Raw genomic sequence first — 16,370 nt, 5'->3', positions numbered from 1 at the left:
CAAAGGAAAAATGAGCCATAACCAGAAAGAGGTAACCAATGTAGTAGTGTCTGGCCAGGCAAACAACCCAATAACACTCTAGCAGTAGTATCTCTAAGGGAAGCTGGTGCCCTGGCCACCCTACTAAGGAATGTGAGATAAATGCTAAGGTAAAAGAAATGCAGAACCAGAGACTCTACTATCTATCATTGTAAAGTTTTTAGGATCGATACATGAACAAGATATATAATTACTGAAACAAAACACACCTAAAGGTATCAAAATACCTACCTGTAAAGATCCATATCTTCTGTATGCCAAGCAAATGTTGTCTTCCACATACCAAAGTACAAGTATGCTGTGTTAACACCTTCAATACTGATTCCGTAGTCTTCGTTTACATAGTCCAAAATAGATCCCAAACGATTAATATTCCATTCCTGTAATCATAGAACTAGATTAAAAAAAAAAAAAATGAACAGATATAAATGCATAATTGGGTGAACAAATACTTCTAAAACTAAATTCATTTTGGTACATTATGAAAACAATATGCAAACATTCATAGTTAAAGATGTAAGCTAACGGAAATAAAACAAACCAGATTAGATAAAAATGTGATTTTAAAAGATCACAAAATCCTAATTCAGAAATTTTATATAATCATTTTAAAGTATAAACATAAACACTTAAAACTATGTGTAATAGTAAAATTGTTAAACTGGACATCATGTGAAAATTAACTTCTTGTGGCTAATTAATGCACGAATAATAGGATGTACAACAACACTTACATCAACATCTGGATCTGTAATGCTACCAGAAACATCGGCTCCATATATGGGAGAAACGTAAGTGATATTCTTCCAGTATTTCCTCTCCAAGTCTTCAAACGATGTGTGCCTTGGAGTACGGTACCTATAAAACAGTTTCTATTAACCAAGATATTTACCCAAAAAGGAGTCAACTATAAAAAAAACAAATCCTAATCACCAGGAAATGTTAATATCTTTAGCACCAACAAGAACTTGCTTCAGACACTTATTTATTTCTTCCTGGATGGCCCAGTATGTACTCTTCTTTGAAATAAGTTTTGACTGTCCTTTCCACAAAAAAAAAAAAAAAAAAAAAAAAAAAAAAAAAAAAAAAAAAAAAAAAAAAAAAAAACTGACAGTTTATGCGCCAAACAAGAAAAACTACTTCTAAAAATTCTCAGCCAACTTGAGAGAGAGAGAGAGAGAGAGAGAGAGAGAGAGAGAGAGAGAGAGAGAGAGAGGGAGAGAGATCCGAGAATGGGCTAGTTGTTGGAGACTTCAGTGTAAACAAAGAAAGCCGAAATCACACAAATCAATACCAGGTGACATTACCATGCTTCTACTAATACCAATTGGCTTAGTAGTACAGTACAGTATTCTTATTTGATGCTATATTCATCTCTGAATAAGGGGTTATAAAAATTCAATATAAAACTGTAACTGCCATCACTGTTCAAATAATATGTGCATATTTAAGAGACAAAATAAATAACAAAGATTTCAGAAAGAGGATAATATATTACCTGTCACTATTTGCTAGTTTGCTGAACTCTCGTACAGTCATGGCTTTCTTCTGGATGTTTATCTGTTGATAAAGACCTTGCTTGCCTGTGACCACCTGACAAATGGGTGCGGGAATGGTCAAATCCAGGGCTTCTAAGTCATAACCTTTTTTGCGTGGGCACCACTCAGGGGGAGGAATAATCTGTAATTGAGGTTTTCCATTACTAATTGCTCTTCAAAAACATAAAAACCTTGAATATTAAAGCATATTTTTTTGTAAATTAATGTTAAAGCTGATATTATAATTCATGAGTCACCAGTCTCTTGTGTTGGCATAGTAATACTTTTAACAAGGTCATCTTGTTTAACAATGCTGTATAAAAATGGATGAAAGCTAAACCTTTAGAGCCAGTCATAATATAGTTAAAAGTCTTAAAGTATTCTATTTAATGTAATGTAATGCCTTATTAATGCCACAGAACTTCAACATGAATTACAGTAGAAATATCTACGAGACAGAAATTCAACTTTCCTCATTAATGTGTTTCCAAACACACTTGGGGCAATTCATAAGAGTTATGCATAATACTCAGCACAAATACTGTTCTACCACCTCAAAGTTATGTATACTACTCAGTAGCAAATACTGTTCTCCTACCACCTAAACTTATGTATATTACTGAGCAAGAAAGTTATGTATACTACTCAGTAACAAATACTGTTCTCCTACCACCTCCTAAAATTATATATACTACTTGGCAACAAATACCGTTCTCCTACCATCTCAAAAGTTATGTATACTACTCAGTAGCAAATACTGTTCTCCTACCACCTAAACTTATGTATATTACTGAGCAAGAAAGTTATGTATACTACTCAGTAACAAATACTGTTCTCCTACCACCTCCTAAAATTATATATACTACTTGGCAACAAATACCGTTCTCCTACCATCTCAAAAGTTATGTATACTACTCAGTAGCAAATACTGTTCTCCTACCACCTGCTAGAGTTATGTGTAATACTCAGCAACAAATACCGTTCTCCTAACACCTCACAAGTCATGTACACTACTCCGCAACAAAATTGTTCTCCTACCACCAATCATAAAAAGAACATTATGATACAAAAACAATATGACAGGTGTACATAAAAGTACTTCTGTACAAAGAGCATAAACGATATGAAATCTATCATTTCGAAATTTAATGATAATTCCTATTATAAAAGGTAAAACTGCAAGTATTAACACGAACAACAACAACAAAGGGAAACTCTTACTTTAGCAAGGCCAGCTTTGGGTGCTCCTTGCGATTCAATGTACGCAATGTACGTCTTGAAGTCTTTAAACTCCTCCCAAGTTGGCCGGAAGACCATGATCTTGGGATGGTCGCCCATCTTTGATTTCTCTGAAAAAGAAAAGAAGTTTTAAAACAGGTTCAATAGTAAATCTTTATATGTCAAAATTCATAAATCCCACTAGTCAAGTACAGAATTCATCTCTAGAAATTCACTTTAATGAAATTAAAATAAAAAAATTTAATAAGTAACATGAGTAAAACTTTTTAAAACCCAATCCACCTATACTAACTACACCAAGAAAACCACTCCAAGTTTCCCGTGCACAACATTGTCTCACTATTACCAATCACATACTGAGACAACTAAAGGTCATACAGTACTACAAAAGGAACCGATAATTTGACTTGTGTTTTCATCCATAATTAAAATGGCAAAGGGATAATCTATCCCTGCATTATCATTAAAGGTTATTTGTTGGGGTAATTACGTGCATTATAACGCTGTAAAAAGTTAGGCTATTTTGGTACATTACTGTAAAATGCAAACCTAAACTCCCTTTACACAATGTCTCAAATACCAGATCCAAAAAAAATTCTTAAAATATAAACTAATGCATCATCTCCATCAGTGTTTAAATTGCAATAGGCAGTAACAACCACTGATCTTGAGCGTATAAAATTTGTTATGCATAGGTTCTTTATTGTTCCAAAGATTCCATTTTAAAAGAAGCTTTCCACATCCATTGTTTCAAAAGTTCACTCAAACAATGCCTCTGTTTGTTACAACTGCTAGGTGTAAATAAACTGAAGTAAGAATTTGTAATAAGTTTGGCAAAATTTTCTTTAAATAGTGATGCAGTTAAGTATAAAAAAAAGAAAAAGAAAAAGAAAAAGAAAGAGAAAGAAAGAAAAAGAGAAAGAAAGAAAAAGAGAAAGAAAGAAAAAGAGAAAGAAAGAAAAAGAGAAAGAGAAAGAGAAAAAGAGAGAAAGAGAGAAAGAGAAAAAGAGAAAAAGAGAGAAAGAGAAAAAGAGAGAGAGAAAGAGAAAAAAAGAGAAAAAGAGAGAGAGAGAGAGAGAGAGAGAGAGAGAGAGAGAGAGAGAGAGAGAGAGAGAGAGAGAGAGAGAGAGAGAGAGAGAGAGAGACTTTTTATGCCCTTAATACAACCTCCATGGGTTAAGTTATACTTCACTGGAAGTTTCTACAATTCATACACCACTAACATAAAAAGTACTGTACTGTATTTTAGCTATCACTCCCGCAGCTCTTCTATTCCTAAATTAAGGACCCTGTTGCCCTCATGCATCTTCTCTGAATATATTGCAAGAACCTTACTCAACCAAACCTTACTCAAATGTTTCACTTTTTCCTGCCATTTAATCCTGATAACATCCATCTTGATCTTCCAACCTTATCAGATTCCACCAAATCCCTCATCAATCCTTACTTGATCTTGACGAAGATTATATCAGTAATGTAATAATACCATATCTAATTTCTTCCTTTATCAGTTTTGCATGCAACGGCACCCAAATTCAACTCTAGACTTCCTAATTTTCCTTTGTTCCTGCCTCCATTCCTCTTTACTTCTTGATTCTCATTTCTGAACCATAAATCATCACTGGTTTGATTACAATATCATAAATCTTGATTTTCAATTAATAGTATTTGACCTCTTTGTTACACACTACACCTACCACTGCCTTCTATCCTAGTTGCTTTTATTCTACTTCCTCAGTATCAAGCCTCCTCTCAAAGCTTAAAAATATATCACAAGTAAAGGTAATTGAAATTATCTCTGCTAAATCTAGGCCTCTTCTATTCCTTCCACACTTACTATAAACCATAACCAGTTTTACTGACATTTACTATTACAGTATACTATCTCACTCAAGATTCCTGCCCCTCTCTCGCTGTACTTGACAATTCTTAATTTCCAACTGTAACTCTCATACCATCTACATCTAACATTTGATATACAGTACTTTGTCTTAATCCCATCACTCAATATATACTAACCAGTACAAAGGAGCCAAATGCCTATCCTTGTTGAGGATAGGTTTAGAAGACCATACAGCACCTCCCCAAAAATAACATACCCCTCCAAAGACAGTATAATTAAGATTGGAAAGCTCCGGTGTAAAAAAAAAAAAAAAAAAAAAAAAAAAAAAAAAAAAAAAAAAAAAAAAAAAAAAAAAAATATGCACATTAGCTCTCTGACAAGCACCATCTATTGAACTCCCATGTACACCAACTATTTATGGGATTTAAACCCTTTAAACAGTAGTAAACTACTGTAGTTTTCTTTTTTTTTCTACATAATTTGCATTTTTTAAATCACATACTGTAGGTACAGTATTATAATTATTCAGCAGTGGTGACAAACATGATTCGTATCAAGCGGTCCATTTTCTTTTCAAGTCCAGATGTAAATGAAAGACCTAACTGATCAGCACCATCTGTTGCCAAAGCGCTCTACTAATGAAGGAAATTCCTCAAGGAAATTCCTGTGACTTTTTATTCTTCCCTTTACTGTCTTTGAAACCATTTAGTGCTACATCTGACTGCACGGAGATGACCCCCAGTACAGTAGGCCCATTCTCAGCAAAAATGGGTTTACTTCATGGAGACTATCCATAGTAGGTCTATCCTTGGAAAAAACAAGGTTGGCTGCAAGACTATTCATAGCGCGCACAAAAAAAAAAAAAAAGAGGGTTGACTGCATAGAAATTATCCACAGTAGGCCAATCCTCAGGAAAAAAGGGTTGACTGCATGAAGACTATCCACAGTAGGCCTATCCTCAGCAACAAAGATTTTCAAAAGGCCTCTGGACTGTCTATTATAGGTCTATCAATAAGATACCGTACACAAAAGACAAAGGAGTGTTTATTTTAATTGGTGGAAGAAAGCTAGGAATCTGTCAATGATTAGGAATGGCTTGGATATTTTTGGATTCTTTTCTTTTATAAGAAACTTTCTATTTCAACCATTAAGGGACATAGATCCACACTTAATTCTATCCTTAAGAATCTGGGATTATATCTGCCCATTTCAGATATCATAGCAATGTATTCAGACTTTAGTATTGAAAAACCCCCGGTAATAAAATCTATTTCCTAGAATTTGGATGTGGTTTTATAGTAAAGTATTTTAAAGGTCTCAATATAGGGGACGAAATTAATTGCAATTTTTTGTGCTTCAGATACTTATACCACCATTCAGATACATATATGTTTTCTTCTCTATCACAAAACATACAAAGGCTGATAACACCATGGATTTTCCATTTAACACTAATTTTTCCAAGTAGGTCAGATAATCCTAGAGTTGTGCAAACTCTTCTTCTCCAAGACGAGAAATCAGGCCTATTATAAAATATCTCTAATAGCTAAAATATATCTCATCTCTATAATTAACCAACTTGCATAACCTTGATTCAAAGACTTTCTCTTATGAGGCACTATGATGGGGTCAAAACTGGCGACCAAATTGAAACCTAAGAAAAGGTCAGTCATCTGTGTCTCTGCATTCAGGTGGGCTAAGTACCAAGCGGGAATGATCAAATTCAGGTATCTGTATTTGGAATCGAAATGAACCTGTCTCACCCACAATAGCAGATTGATATAATTACATGTGAATTGCAAGCCTTTTTCTGAATCTGACAATTTATCAATTGGAGAACTGAGGGATGTCAACTGTCTTGGAAAGAGGAACGTCAGCAAATTTGACAGAATACACTAAGAGTTACGAGTTACCGCTTGAAGTGAATCTCCCTCCATGAGAACTTGAAAAAATATCAGGAGTTCTCTATCTTGCATGGCGTTCACTATCACTAATTTACTTGGTTCTTTACGCTTTTTCAACAAATTATCTTCTTCTCTTACACATACGCTCAACTATCATAAAGAAATTATCTACTGTGACTGCTTTTATCTTTTCTTCAAAATCGTTTGATACGGCGACATCGTATAGTCGGCAAACAAATTTGCATCTCACCCTGGCAAAGCATCATCTGGGAGATGTGTTCATACAAAATTTTATTGGGTTTCCCACATTTTCAGCATCTCCCTTAATTCAATTTACGCGAGAAGTTTGTCACAGTCCCTCTTCCGCGGATGAAATCGCCTTTATAACGTCTTCTTGTTGCTCCTCAGGCAACTCCATCAGATCCTAAGTCATCAGCCACTCACCTCACTAAGCTCGACCAGAAGATTGTTTGTCATCATCATTCATCTCTAACCCATGCCTTCTGCATGGGTTTGAAACTCTCAAAATTGTGTTCAGGAATGCATTTCGGGCAGTTTCCTTCATACAGAATTGAGGGTTTTGTTGGTGACCACTTCCCAGGCTTTATCAATTATCTTGAGGCAGCTGACAGCATGGAGATTTCCTTTCGAAAACTCTCGGAGGGCGAGGTTGGTCCCTTCGATGCTCTCAAAACAGTGCTGGAACATTGTTTTTGTATAAAGCTCATTGAAATTTGAGATCACCTGTTGATCTATGGATAGGTGAATTGGAGTGCTGTTGGGCAGCATGACCTTGATCCTTCTTAATGTGAATTCCTGTGTTAGGTCGTCTTCACTGGCTGGAGAACGGGAAAGAGCATTTGTCCATAAGCCAAAGGGCTTGGAGTGAGGTACTTTTTGACCAGAAGACCAAAACTTTACTGATCCACTCTACAAAAAGAATGTGGGTTACCCAAACCTTGTTATTAGACCTCAACAAAGTTAAGTTGCTTCTGCATACTATACAGTACAGTACTTGTTAAAGGCTTGTGGATTCTCTGAACAATGCACCAGAAAAGGCTTCCTTTTGCAATCCCTACTGGCATTAGCATAAAAGCAGTGTTAGATGCGCTTTTCCTTTTCTAACTTTTATAATATTGACAATGCCCTAGAGACTGACCTGATATACCAGTACATATGATCAATGCCCAGGCCCTTTCCATCCAAGCTAGGACCAGGGAGGGACAGGCAATGGCTGCTGAGGACTCAGCAGGTAGGTTTACAGGCTGCCACAAACTACCCCATCCCTGATGGTGAGGTTGCAAGCAGTAAAAGGAACTGTCAGGCATGAGCAAGCCTCAAACCCCAGTCTGGCAGATAGCCAGGAAGGGACGTTTTCAAAAGGCTACCACATTACAGTAATGAAGATTCTCCTCAGCATCTTTTTATGTCATGAATGACTCAGAATTCACCAACATTTTAAAATCGGAAACAAATACCTATGCTGACTTGACACTGAAGCACGCAGCCTCATCATGTCATACATCGGTATGGATGCCAGATCTTCTCTTGAACTTTTTCAAATTAGCCACAACTTACTTTGAACAGCTACCTTTTTCTTTGTCTGCCGACATACCTGGCTCATTTTTCAAAAGGGCGGCATACAAAATCTTTGCTTTTATTTTTCACAAATGATGTTCTGTTATGGTATCTTCAAGTTATCAAAACTGTCGTCGGCCATTCGCAGCATCATTTGCTTTGATTTCTTCCTTGTACAAACTGTTAATATTTCAAGATTGTTCCTTTTTTACAGGAATGCCACAGATCTTGCTTCAAAATTATTTGTTTTCTCCTTACCCTCATCATCGATCAACTTGAGGGACACTATCTAGATGCCGTACTGTACTGTTAACCTCACGTGAACAACAGCAATTACAATTTTCTAAAGAACACATGATCAAAAATTTAAATAAGAACACTACCAAAGACTGTCGCAAGATAAAATTAGGTAATTCTGGTATGAATACTGCAGAGGTGAAGGTCAGAGCAGGGGGGAGCATGTGAGCTAAGGCAAAACAAAATGGGAGTAAAAATCCCATGATCACTGCATGGATGGTATATGAGTACCGAGCGACTGTTTTGTGTGCAACATGTACTAATCTTGTTAGTAGTTATCCACAAAAAAAAAAAAAAAACGGGGGTAAGGAGAAATTTTTTTACTTGCAGAACGATGCAATACTCGTAAACTGATTTGAATTTTTACACTCATATACCCCTTTCTCAAAAACCAAAGTATTACTGTATGTGTGCATTTACGGGTGTTTGGAATGCATCAACAGAATTTATTTTTTATGGGAAAATTGTTTTAGGATACTGTACATTTTGGGTTGGGAGCTTCCTCCCTAAATTATACTAAATCGTGTACCCCACCGTATGATTATATATAAAAATTAAGTAAAGATTACATCTGTGCAACATGAAACTTTATAAACTAATTACCATAATAAAGAAGTAAAGATTCTGACACAAGCCTGACAAAAAAAAAAAAAGTCCAGTATGAAAAATTAGACACAAGTTGGGGTTGTAAGAAAAGTGAAATTGACCAGACTTTTTTCAACAAAAATATGAACAATATATTTCTCACACTGTATCCCATATGCTATACAGTACTGTACTCTACGTTTTTGACAATTATTGTAAGAACAAGTGAACCACATCAAGCACTAGAAGGGGTACTTGGTAGAGTGCATTACTCTGTCCCTATAATATTGTATACCACAAGATAGGCAATTGAATTACGCGTATTTTGGTAAAAATTTTAAGCAAATCGGATAAAAATTGACCACGATATAGCAAATAAAAGTTTCTGGCCTTTTCTTGACCTTGACCTATGATGCAATCACTCCCAAAATCTAATCAAACTGTTCTTGGATAATGGCGAATCATCCCACCAGATTTCACTGGGTTAAGAGAGAGCGCCGGGGTGTTAACGCCGACGCGACCAGAAACTTACTGGAGAACGAGAACTTAGCAACCATGCTCTCTGACCCCGGGTTGTCTCTGGGCGCGTATCACTCTGCCAGAGATGCCCCGCATAGAAAACGGGATTAGGTTAACTACACAAAATTCTGGTCGGATGGGAGGAGATCCCAGATACTCCTAAGAAAGTAGTTCGAGGTAAGTACTTCGTGTTGGAACAATACAGAATTCTAACCAGATTACACATAGTATTTTTCAATATTACATTTCATTTAGAAAAAAATATGCCCCAATTTTTCACACCCAAACATTATAAGAATGCTTAAAATACATGTTAAGAGTATCACTAATTCACTACAGTCAAAAGTCCAACTTGATTTAATGAATGTTCGTACAAGATCTGGTCCATATGAATTGGCATTTGGGCTATGGAAGTCACAGTGTCATTAAATTAAATGAATTAGAAAAAGGAGGTAATGATTTAAAGACAAATGTACACATGCCTAAAAACTATGCAAATCATTCACGCACACTTGTAAATTTAACGACATGAATAATCCCATAAACAGTTGGCCCAAAGGTAAACTTTCATAAACTCTATGAAACCAAACAAACCCAGCATATATATATATATATATATATATATATATATATATATATATATATATATATATATATATATATATATATATATATAATAATAATAATAAATAAACCAGTCAAAACATTATTCTGCAGAATAGTCTTTTATCATAAATAATAAAAAATATAATTATGTATAATCATATGTATATATATATATATATATATATATATATATATATATATATATATATATATATATATATATATATATATATATATTTTATATATATATATATATATATATATATATATATATATATTATATATATATATATATATATATACATACATACATATACAGAGGTGTTCATATATGATACTTAAATTTTTTGCAAAGCTGGAATTTGTTATAAGCTATGGACGAGTGCTGGCTAGTTTGGCATTTTTCTCTATCAATAATGGGGGTTGGGGAATAACTTATATATCAATCGATAAAAATGTGAAGTCTATTACAAAGTCTGTAATTGTTTTACATTTGAGAGACTCATTATGAGTGTGCAGAGTTTGCTTTTACTTTTGCCAGCTGTTCTTTTTATTTTAATGATGTGATTAATTGCTGGCTTCCAAAAATTTGCGCACAATTTCTAGGATATAGTTCTACAACAGCCATTTTTCCCACCCTCTCCTTCAGTTCCAGTACGACTATTACCACATAAAGACGTCTCCAAGAGGGAAGTACAATCTATTTTGAAATTTACTACAATTTGAACTATTTCGGTAATTGATTATGTTGAAAACTCTGCATTCGGTATAAAGTACAGCGATTGCCGCTCATGCGAAATTAAAAGACATTCCAGAAATAATGAACCAAGGGGACGGCGTGCATGGCAGATTCATGTTCCGCTTGCCAGAACAAAGGAGCAGTGACGAAATGTTAATTTTGCAAACGTAGTAAGCCACAGCAGAGCAAAAATCACTAGAGACAGTGAGACGTGATATAAACCATAATCAATTATGACACTATAATTTCCAATCATTTACATGAACCATATTTTCCTATTTAGTTATCTTGTGTTTGTTATATTTTTCTGACCATTATTATTTCTACAAATCTCTCATTTTTAGTTTTCCCCACTGAAAACCCAGTATCATGCTGTCATTCACCATAACTGTTTTCATAAGGGATGGTAGGAAAACCCATAAAAGGGTGTTGCCACCAAATATTTATGGTCAGAAATGGATAAAAATATAAGACAGCATGTAATAAACATATATTGTACTATATAGTTCATGCATTTGGCTAAAAATTCAAGTATCACTCATTCACCGAAGAATGTCTCCAGATTAAATGCAATTGATAACATTTACATTTGGTTTTAAAGGTATCATATAGCTTCAGAAAAATCTTAAAAATAATAAAACTTTTTATAAATTATATATTTCATATGGAACCCGACTATTTTCTGACTTTTGTAGCTGGAAATAATAGGCATGGGATTCAGGTTAGGCCTACCCTATACAAGAATTAAGGAAATTCAACTTACAAACAGCATCTTGGAACCAATTAAGTTTGTACATTGAGGACATTCTGTAAACTATAAAAAGAAACTTACGTCAGCCTGTTAGGCATGAAACATTCGCTGCAAGTATGAACTTTTGAAGAATGCAATGACAAATGGAAGGTGGTGCTTGTTTTAGGTTAGACTGCATCCCTTTTATATACTAAAAGGGGGCACATCTATGTCTGCCACTCAACAAAAGCTCTAAATCATCTTTGAACAAACCATCCTTAAGGTTTCAAAGGTCACTCATTAATGAAAGGGGAAAGACAGAGCAATGCATAGATACCAAACATCTAAAGGTTTTAAAGGTCACTCGTGAATGACAGAAGCAAGGGACAGGGCAATACACCAGAGACCAACAAACATCTAAAGGTCACTCATGAATGACAGAGGCAAGAGACAGGGCAATGCGCCAAAGACCAACACACATCTAAAGTTTTAAAGGTCACTCATAAATAACAGAGGCAAGGGACAAGGCAATGCACCAGAGACCAACAAACATTTAAAGGTTTAAAAGATTACTCATGAATAAAAGAGGCAAGGGACAGGGCAATGCAAGAAAGACTAAACATATTAAGTTTTTAACGGTCAATATTGAATGACAGCACAATGCACCAGAGACCGAACATCAAAAGGTTTTAAGGTCATGCATGAATGACAAGAAGAAAGGGACAGGGCAATGCACCAGATACCAAACATATGAAAGCTTTAAAGGTCATGCATGAATGACAGAGGCATGGGACACGGCAATGCGCCAGAGACCAAACATCTAAAGGTTTTTAAGGTCACTCTTTAATGACAGACACAAGGAACAGGGCAGTGCATCAGACACCAAACAACTAAAAGTTTTAATGGTCACTCATTAATGACAGCGGTAAGGGACAAGGCAATGCACCATAAACCAAACATCTAAATTTCTTACAGGTCACTCATGAATGACCAAACATCTAAAGGTTTAAAAGGTCACTAATGAATGACAGAGGAAGGGACCAGGAAGTGCACCGGAGACCAAACATCTAAAGGTTTCACAGGTCACTCATGAATGACAGAGGCAAGATACAGGTTTTAAAGGTCATTCATGAATAACAGAGGCAAAGGATGGGGCAGAGTATCAAGAGACAAAACCTCTAAAGGTTTTACATTGTCATTCATGAATGACAAAAGCAAGGGTCATGGTAATGTATCAGAGACCAACAAACATCTAAAGTTTTTAAAGTCACTCATGAATGACAGAGATAAGGGACGGGGCAATGCAACAGGGACCAACAAACATCTAAACATTTTAAAGGTTACTCATGAATGACATAGGCCAATTAAAGGTTTTAAAGGTCTCTCATGAACCCCAGAGGTATGGAACAGGGCAATGCATCAGAGACCAAACATCTATAGGTTTTAACGGTCACTCATGAATGACAGAGGCAAGGGACAGGGCAATGCACCAGAGACCAACAAACATCTAAAGGTTTTAAAGGTCATACGTGAATGACACAGACAAGGGACACGGCAATGCACCAGAGACTAAATATCAATGTTTTAAAGGTCAATCATGAATGACAGTGGCAAGGGACAAGCAGTGCATCTGAGACCAAACACCTAAAGGTTTTAAAGGTCACTCATGAATGCCAAAATAAAATATTTAAAATATTACTCATGAATGACACAGGCAGGAATATGGCAATGCACCAGTCATTATCATCTAAATGTTCAGGTCACTTATGAATGACAGAAGCAGGGGAATAGTCAATACACCAGACACCAACAAACATATAGAGGTTTTACAGGTCAATCGTGAATGACAGAGGCAAGAGACAGGGCAGTGCACCATAGTCAAACAAACATCTAGAGGTTTAAAGGGTTACCCATGAAGGACAGAGACCAAACATCTCAAGATCTTAAAGGTCACGCATAAATGACAAAGGTAACAGACAGGGCAATGCACCAAAGACCAAACATCTAAAGGTTTTAAAGGTTGCTCATGAATGACAGAGGCTAGAGATAGGGCAATGTAACAGAGACCAAACATCTTTGGGTGACTCATGAATGACAGAGGCAAGGGACAGGGCAATGCATCAGTGATTAAACATCTAAACCTTTTAATGGTCACTCCTGAATGACAGAGGCAAGAGACAGGGCAGTGCACCAAAAACCAAGCATCAAAAGGCTTTAAAGGTGACTCACGAATGACAGAGGAAAAATACAGGCCAATGCACCAGACCAAACATCTTAAGTTTTAAAGATGACTCATGAATGACGGAGGCAAGGGTCAGGGCAATGCACCAAAATCCTGATATCAAAAGGTTTTAAACGTTACCCATGAATGTCAGAAGCAAGGGACAGGGAAATGCACCAGAGACCAAACATCTAAAGGTTATAAAGGTGACTCATGAATGACAGAGAATAGAGACAGGGCAATGCACCAGACCAAATATCTTAAAGGTTTTAAAGATGACTCATGAATGCCAGAGGCAAGGGACAGGGCAATGTATGAGAGACCAAACATCTATAGGTTTTAAAGGTCATTCATGAATGAAGGAGGCAAGGGACAGGGCAATGTATGAGAGACCAAACATCTATAGGTTTTTAAGGTCATTCATGAATGGAGGCGGCAAGGGACAGGGCAATGTATGAGAGACCAAACATCTATAGGTTTTAAAGGTCATTCATGAATGGAGGCAAGGGACAGGGCAATGTATGAGAGACCAAACATCTAAAGGTTTTTAAGGTCATTCATGAATGGAGGTGGCAAGGGACAGGGCAATGTATGAGAGACAAAACATCTAAAGGTTTTTAAGGTCATTCATGAATGGAGGCGGCAAGGGACAGGGCAATGTATGAGACACCAAACATCTAAAGGTTTTAAAGGTCATTCATGAATGAAGGAGGCAAGGGACAGGGCAATGTATGAGAGACCAAACATCTAAAGGTTTTTAAGGTCATTCATGAATGGAGGCAGCAAGGGACAGGGCAATGTATGAGACACCAAACATCTAAAGGTTTTAAAGGTCATTCATGAATGAAGGAGGCAAGGGACAGGGCAATGTATGAGAGACCAAACATCTAGAGGTTTTTAAGGTCATTCATGAATGGAGGCGGCAAGGGACAGGGCAATGTATGAGAGACCAAACATCTAAAGGTTTTAAAGGTCATTCATGAATGAAGGAGGCAAGGGACAGGGCAATGTATGAGAGACCAAACATCTAAAGGTTTAAAGGTCATTCATGAATGAAGGAGGCAAGGGACAGGGCAATGTATGAGAGACCAACATCTAAAGGTTTAAAGGTCATTCATGAATGAAGGAGGCAAGGGACAGGGCAATGTATGAGAGACCAAACATCTAAAGGTTTAAAGGTCATTCATGAATGAAGGAGGCAAGGGACAGGGCAATGTATGAGAGACCAACATCTAAAGGTTTAAAGGTCATTCATGAATGAAGGAGGCAAGGGACAGGGCAATGTATGAGAGACCAACATCTAAAGGTTTAAAGGTCATTCATGAATGAAGGAGGCAAGGGACAGGGCAATGCACCAGAGAACAAACATCTACAGGTTTTGAAGGTCATTCATGAATGAAGGAGGCAAGGGACAGGGCAATGTATGAGAGACCAAACATCTAAAGGTTTAAAGGTCATTCATGAATGAAGGAGGCAAGGGACAGGGCAATGTATGAGAGACCAACATCTAAAGGTTTAAAGGTCATTCATGAATGAAGGAGGCAAGGGACAGGGCAATGTATGAGAGACCAAACATCTAAAGGTTTAAAGGTCATTCATGAATGAAGGAGGCAAGGGACAGGGCAATGTATGAGAGACCAACATCTAAAGGTTTAAAGGTCATTCATGAATGAAGGAGGCAAGGGACAGGGCAATGTATGAGAGACCAACATCTAAAGGTTTAAAGGTCATTCATGAATGAAGGAGGCAAGGGACAGGGCAATGTATGAGAGACCAACATCTAAAGGTTTAAAGGTCATTCATGAATGAAGGAGGCAAGGGACAGGGCAATGCACCAGAGAACAAACATCTACAGGTTTTGAAGGTTACCCATGAATGACAGAGACAAGGGACAGGGAAATGCACAACACATCGAACATCTAAAGGTTTCAAGGTCACCCATGAGTGAAAGAAGCAAGGGACAGGACAATGCACCAGAGACCAAACATCTAAAGGTTTTAAAGGTCGCTCATGAATGACAAAGGCAAGAGACAAGGTAATGCACTAAAGACCAACCATATATACACATAAGCGCCCATCAAGCTAAGACTACAAGAGACCAGGGAGAGCCAGGCAATGGCTGCTGATGACTCAACAGGCAAATGTATAGGCTCACCCAGAATCCCATTCCTTAGTTTACATGGAGGGTTAGGTTGCAGATAATACAAGAGACTATTAAGCTGGAGTGAGGTGCAACCTTCCATCCCATGGATTTCTAGATAGGGATTTAACCAATAGGCAGCCAAGGCCTTAATTAACAATATGGTACCATAGGCTATCTGATTATCATCATCTTTGATAAGTAGATTACCTCATATAGGCAAGATTAGTGTCATTGGCATATATTAGATGGACTTTAAGCTAAAATTAGTAAAATTTTTAAATGTTGGTCAAGATCACACCAAACTAGCCTACAAGACAAATTTAAAGCGTGGCTAGCTTGACCTTCGGTGCCTCACTTGGTCATGACACTACCCAGAAAATACAGAAATT

General features: G+C 36.6%; 1 protein-coding gene across 4 annotated transcripts in view; it reads right to left on the bottom strand.

Annotated features, from left to right (window-relative positions):
* LOC137647251 (uncharacterized) overlaps positions 1–16,370 on the bottom strand; it is a 76,597-nt gene that overhangs the window by 44,491 nt on the left and 15,736 nt on the right. For all 4 annotated transcript variants that reach the window (XM_068380645.1, XM_068380641.1, XM_068380644.1 and 1 more), the window contains exons 2-5: positions 2,799–2,926; positions 1,538–1,719; positions 774–897; positions 271–419 (exon numbers count right to left, since the gene is read on the bottom strand). In XM_068380645.1, the coding sequence (XP_068236746.1) occupies positions 271–419; positions 774–897; positions 1,538–1,719; positions 2,799–2,926 (583 nt within the window). The remainder of the gene's footprint in view (positions 1–270; positions 420–773; positions 898–1,537; positions 1,720–2,798; positions 2,927–16,370) is intronic.

Source organism: Palaemon carinicauda, chromosome 9 (genome assembly GCF_036898095.1).
Source record: "Palaemon carinicauda isolate YSFRI2023 chromosome 9, ASM3689809v2, whole genome shotgun sequence".
Taxonomy (NCBI): Eukaryota; Metazoa; Arthropoda; class Malacostraca; order Decapoda; family Palaemonidae; genus Palaemon; species Palaemon carinicauda.
The sequence above is the reverse complement of the archived record's forward strand: the minus strand, read 5'-3'. Positions and strand labels throughout refer to the sequence as shown.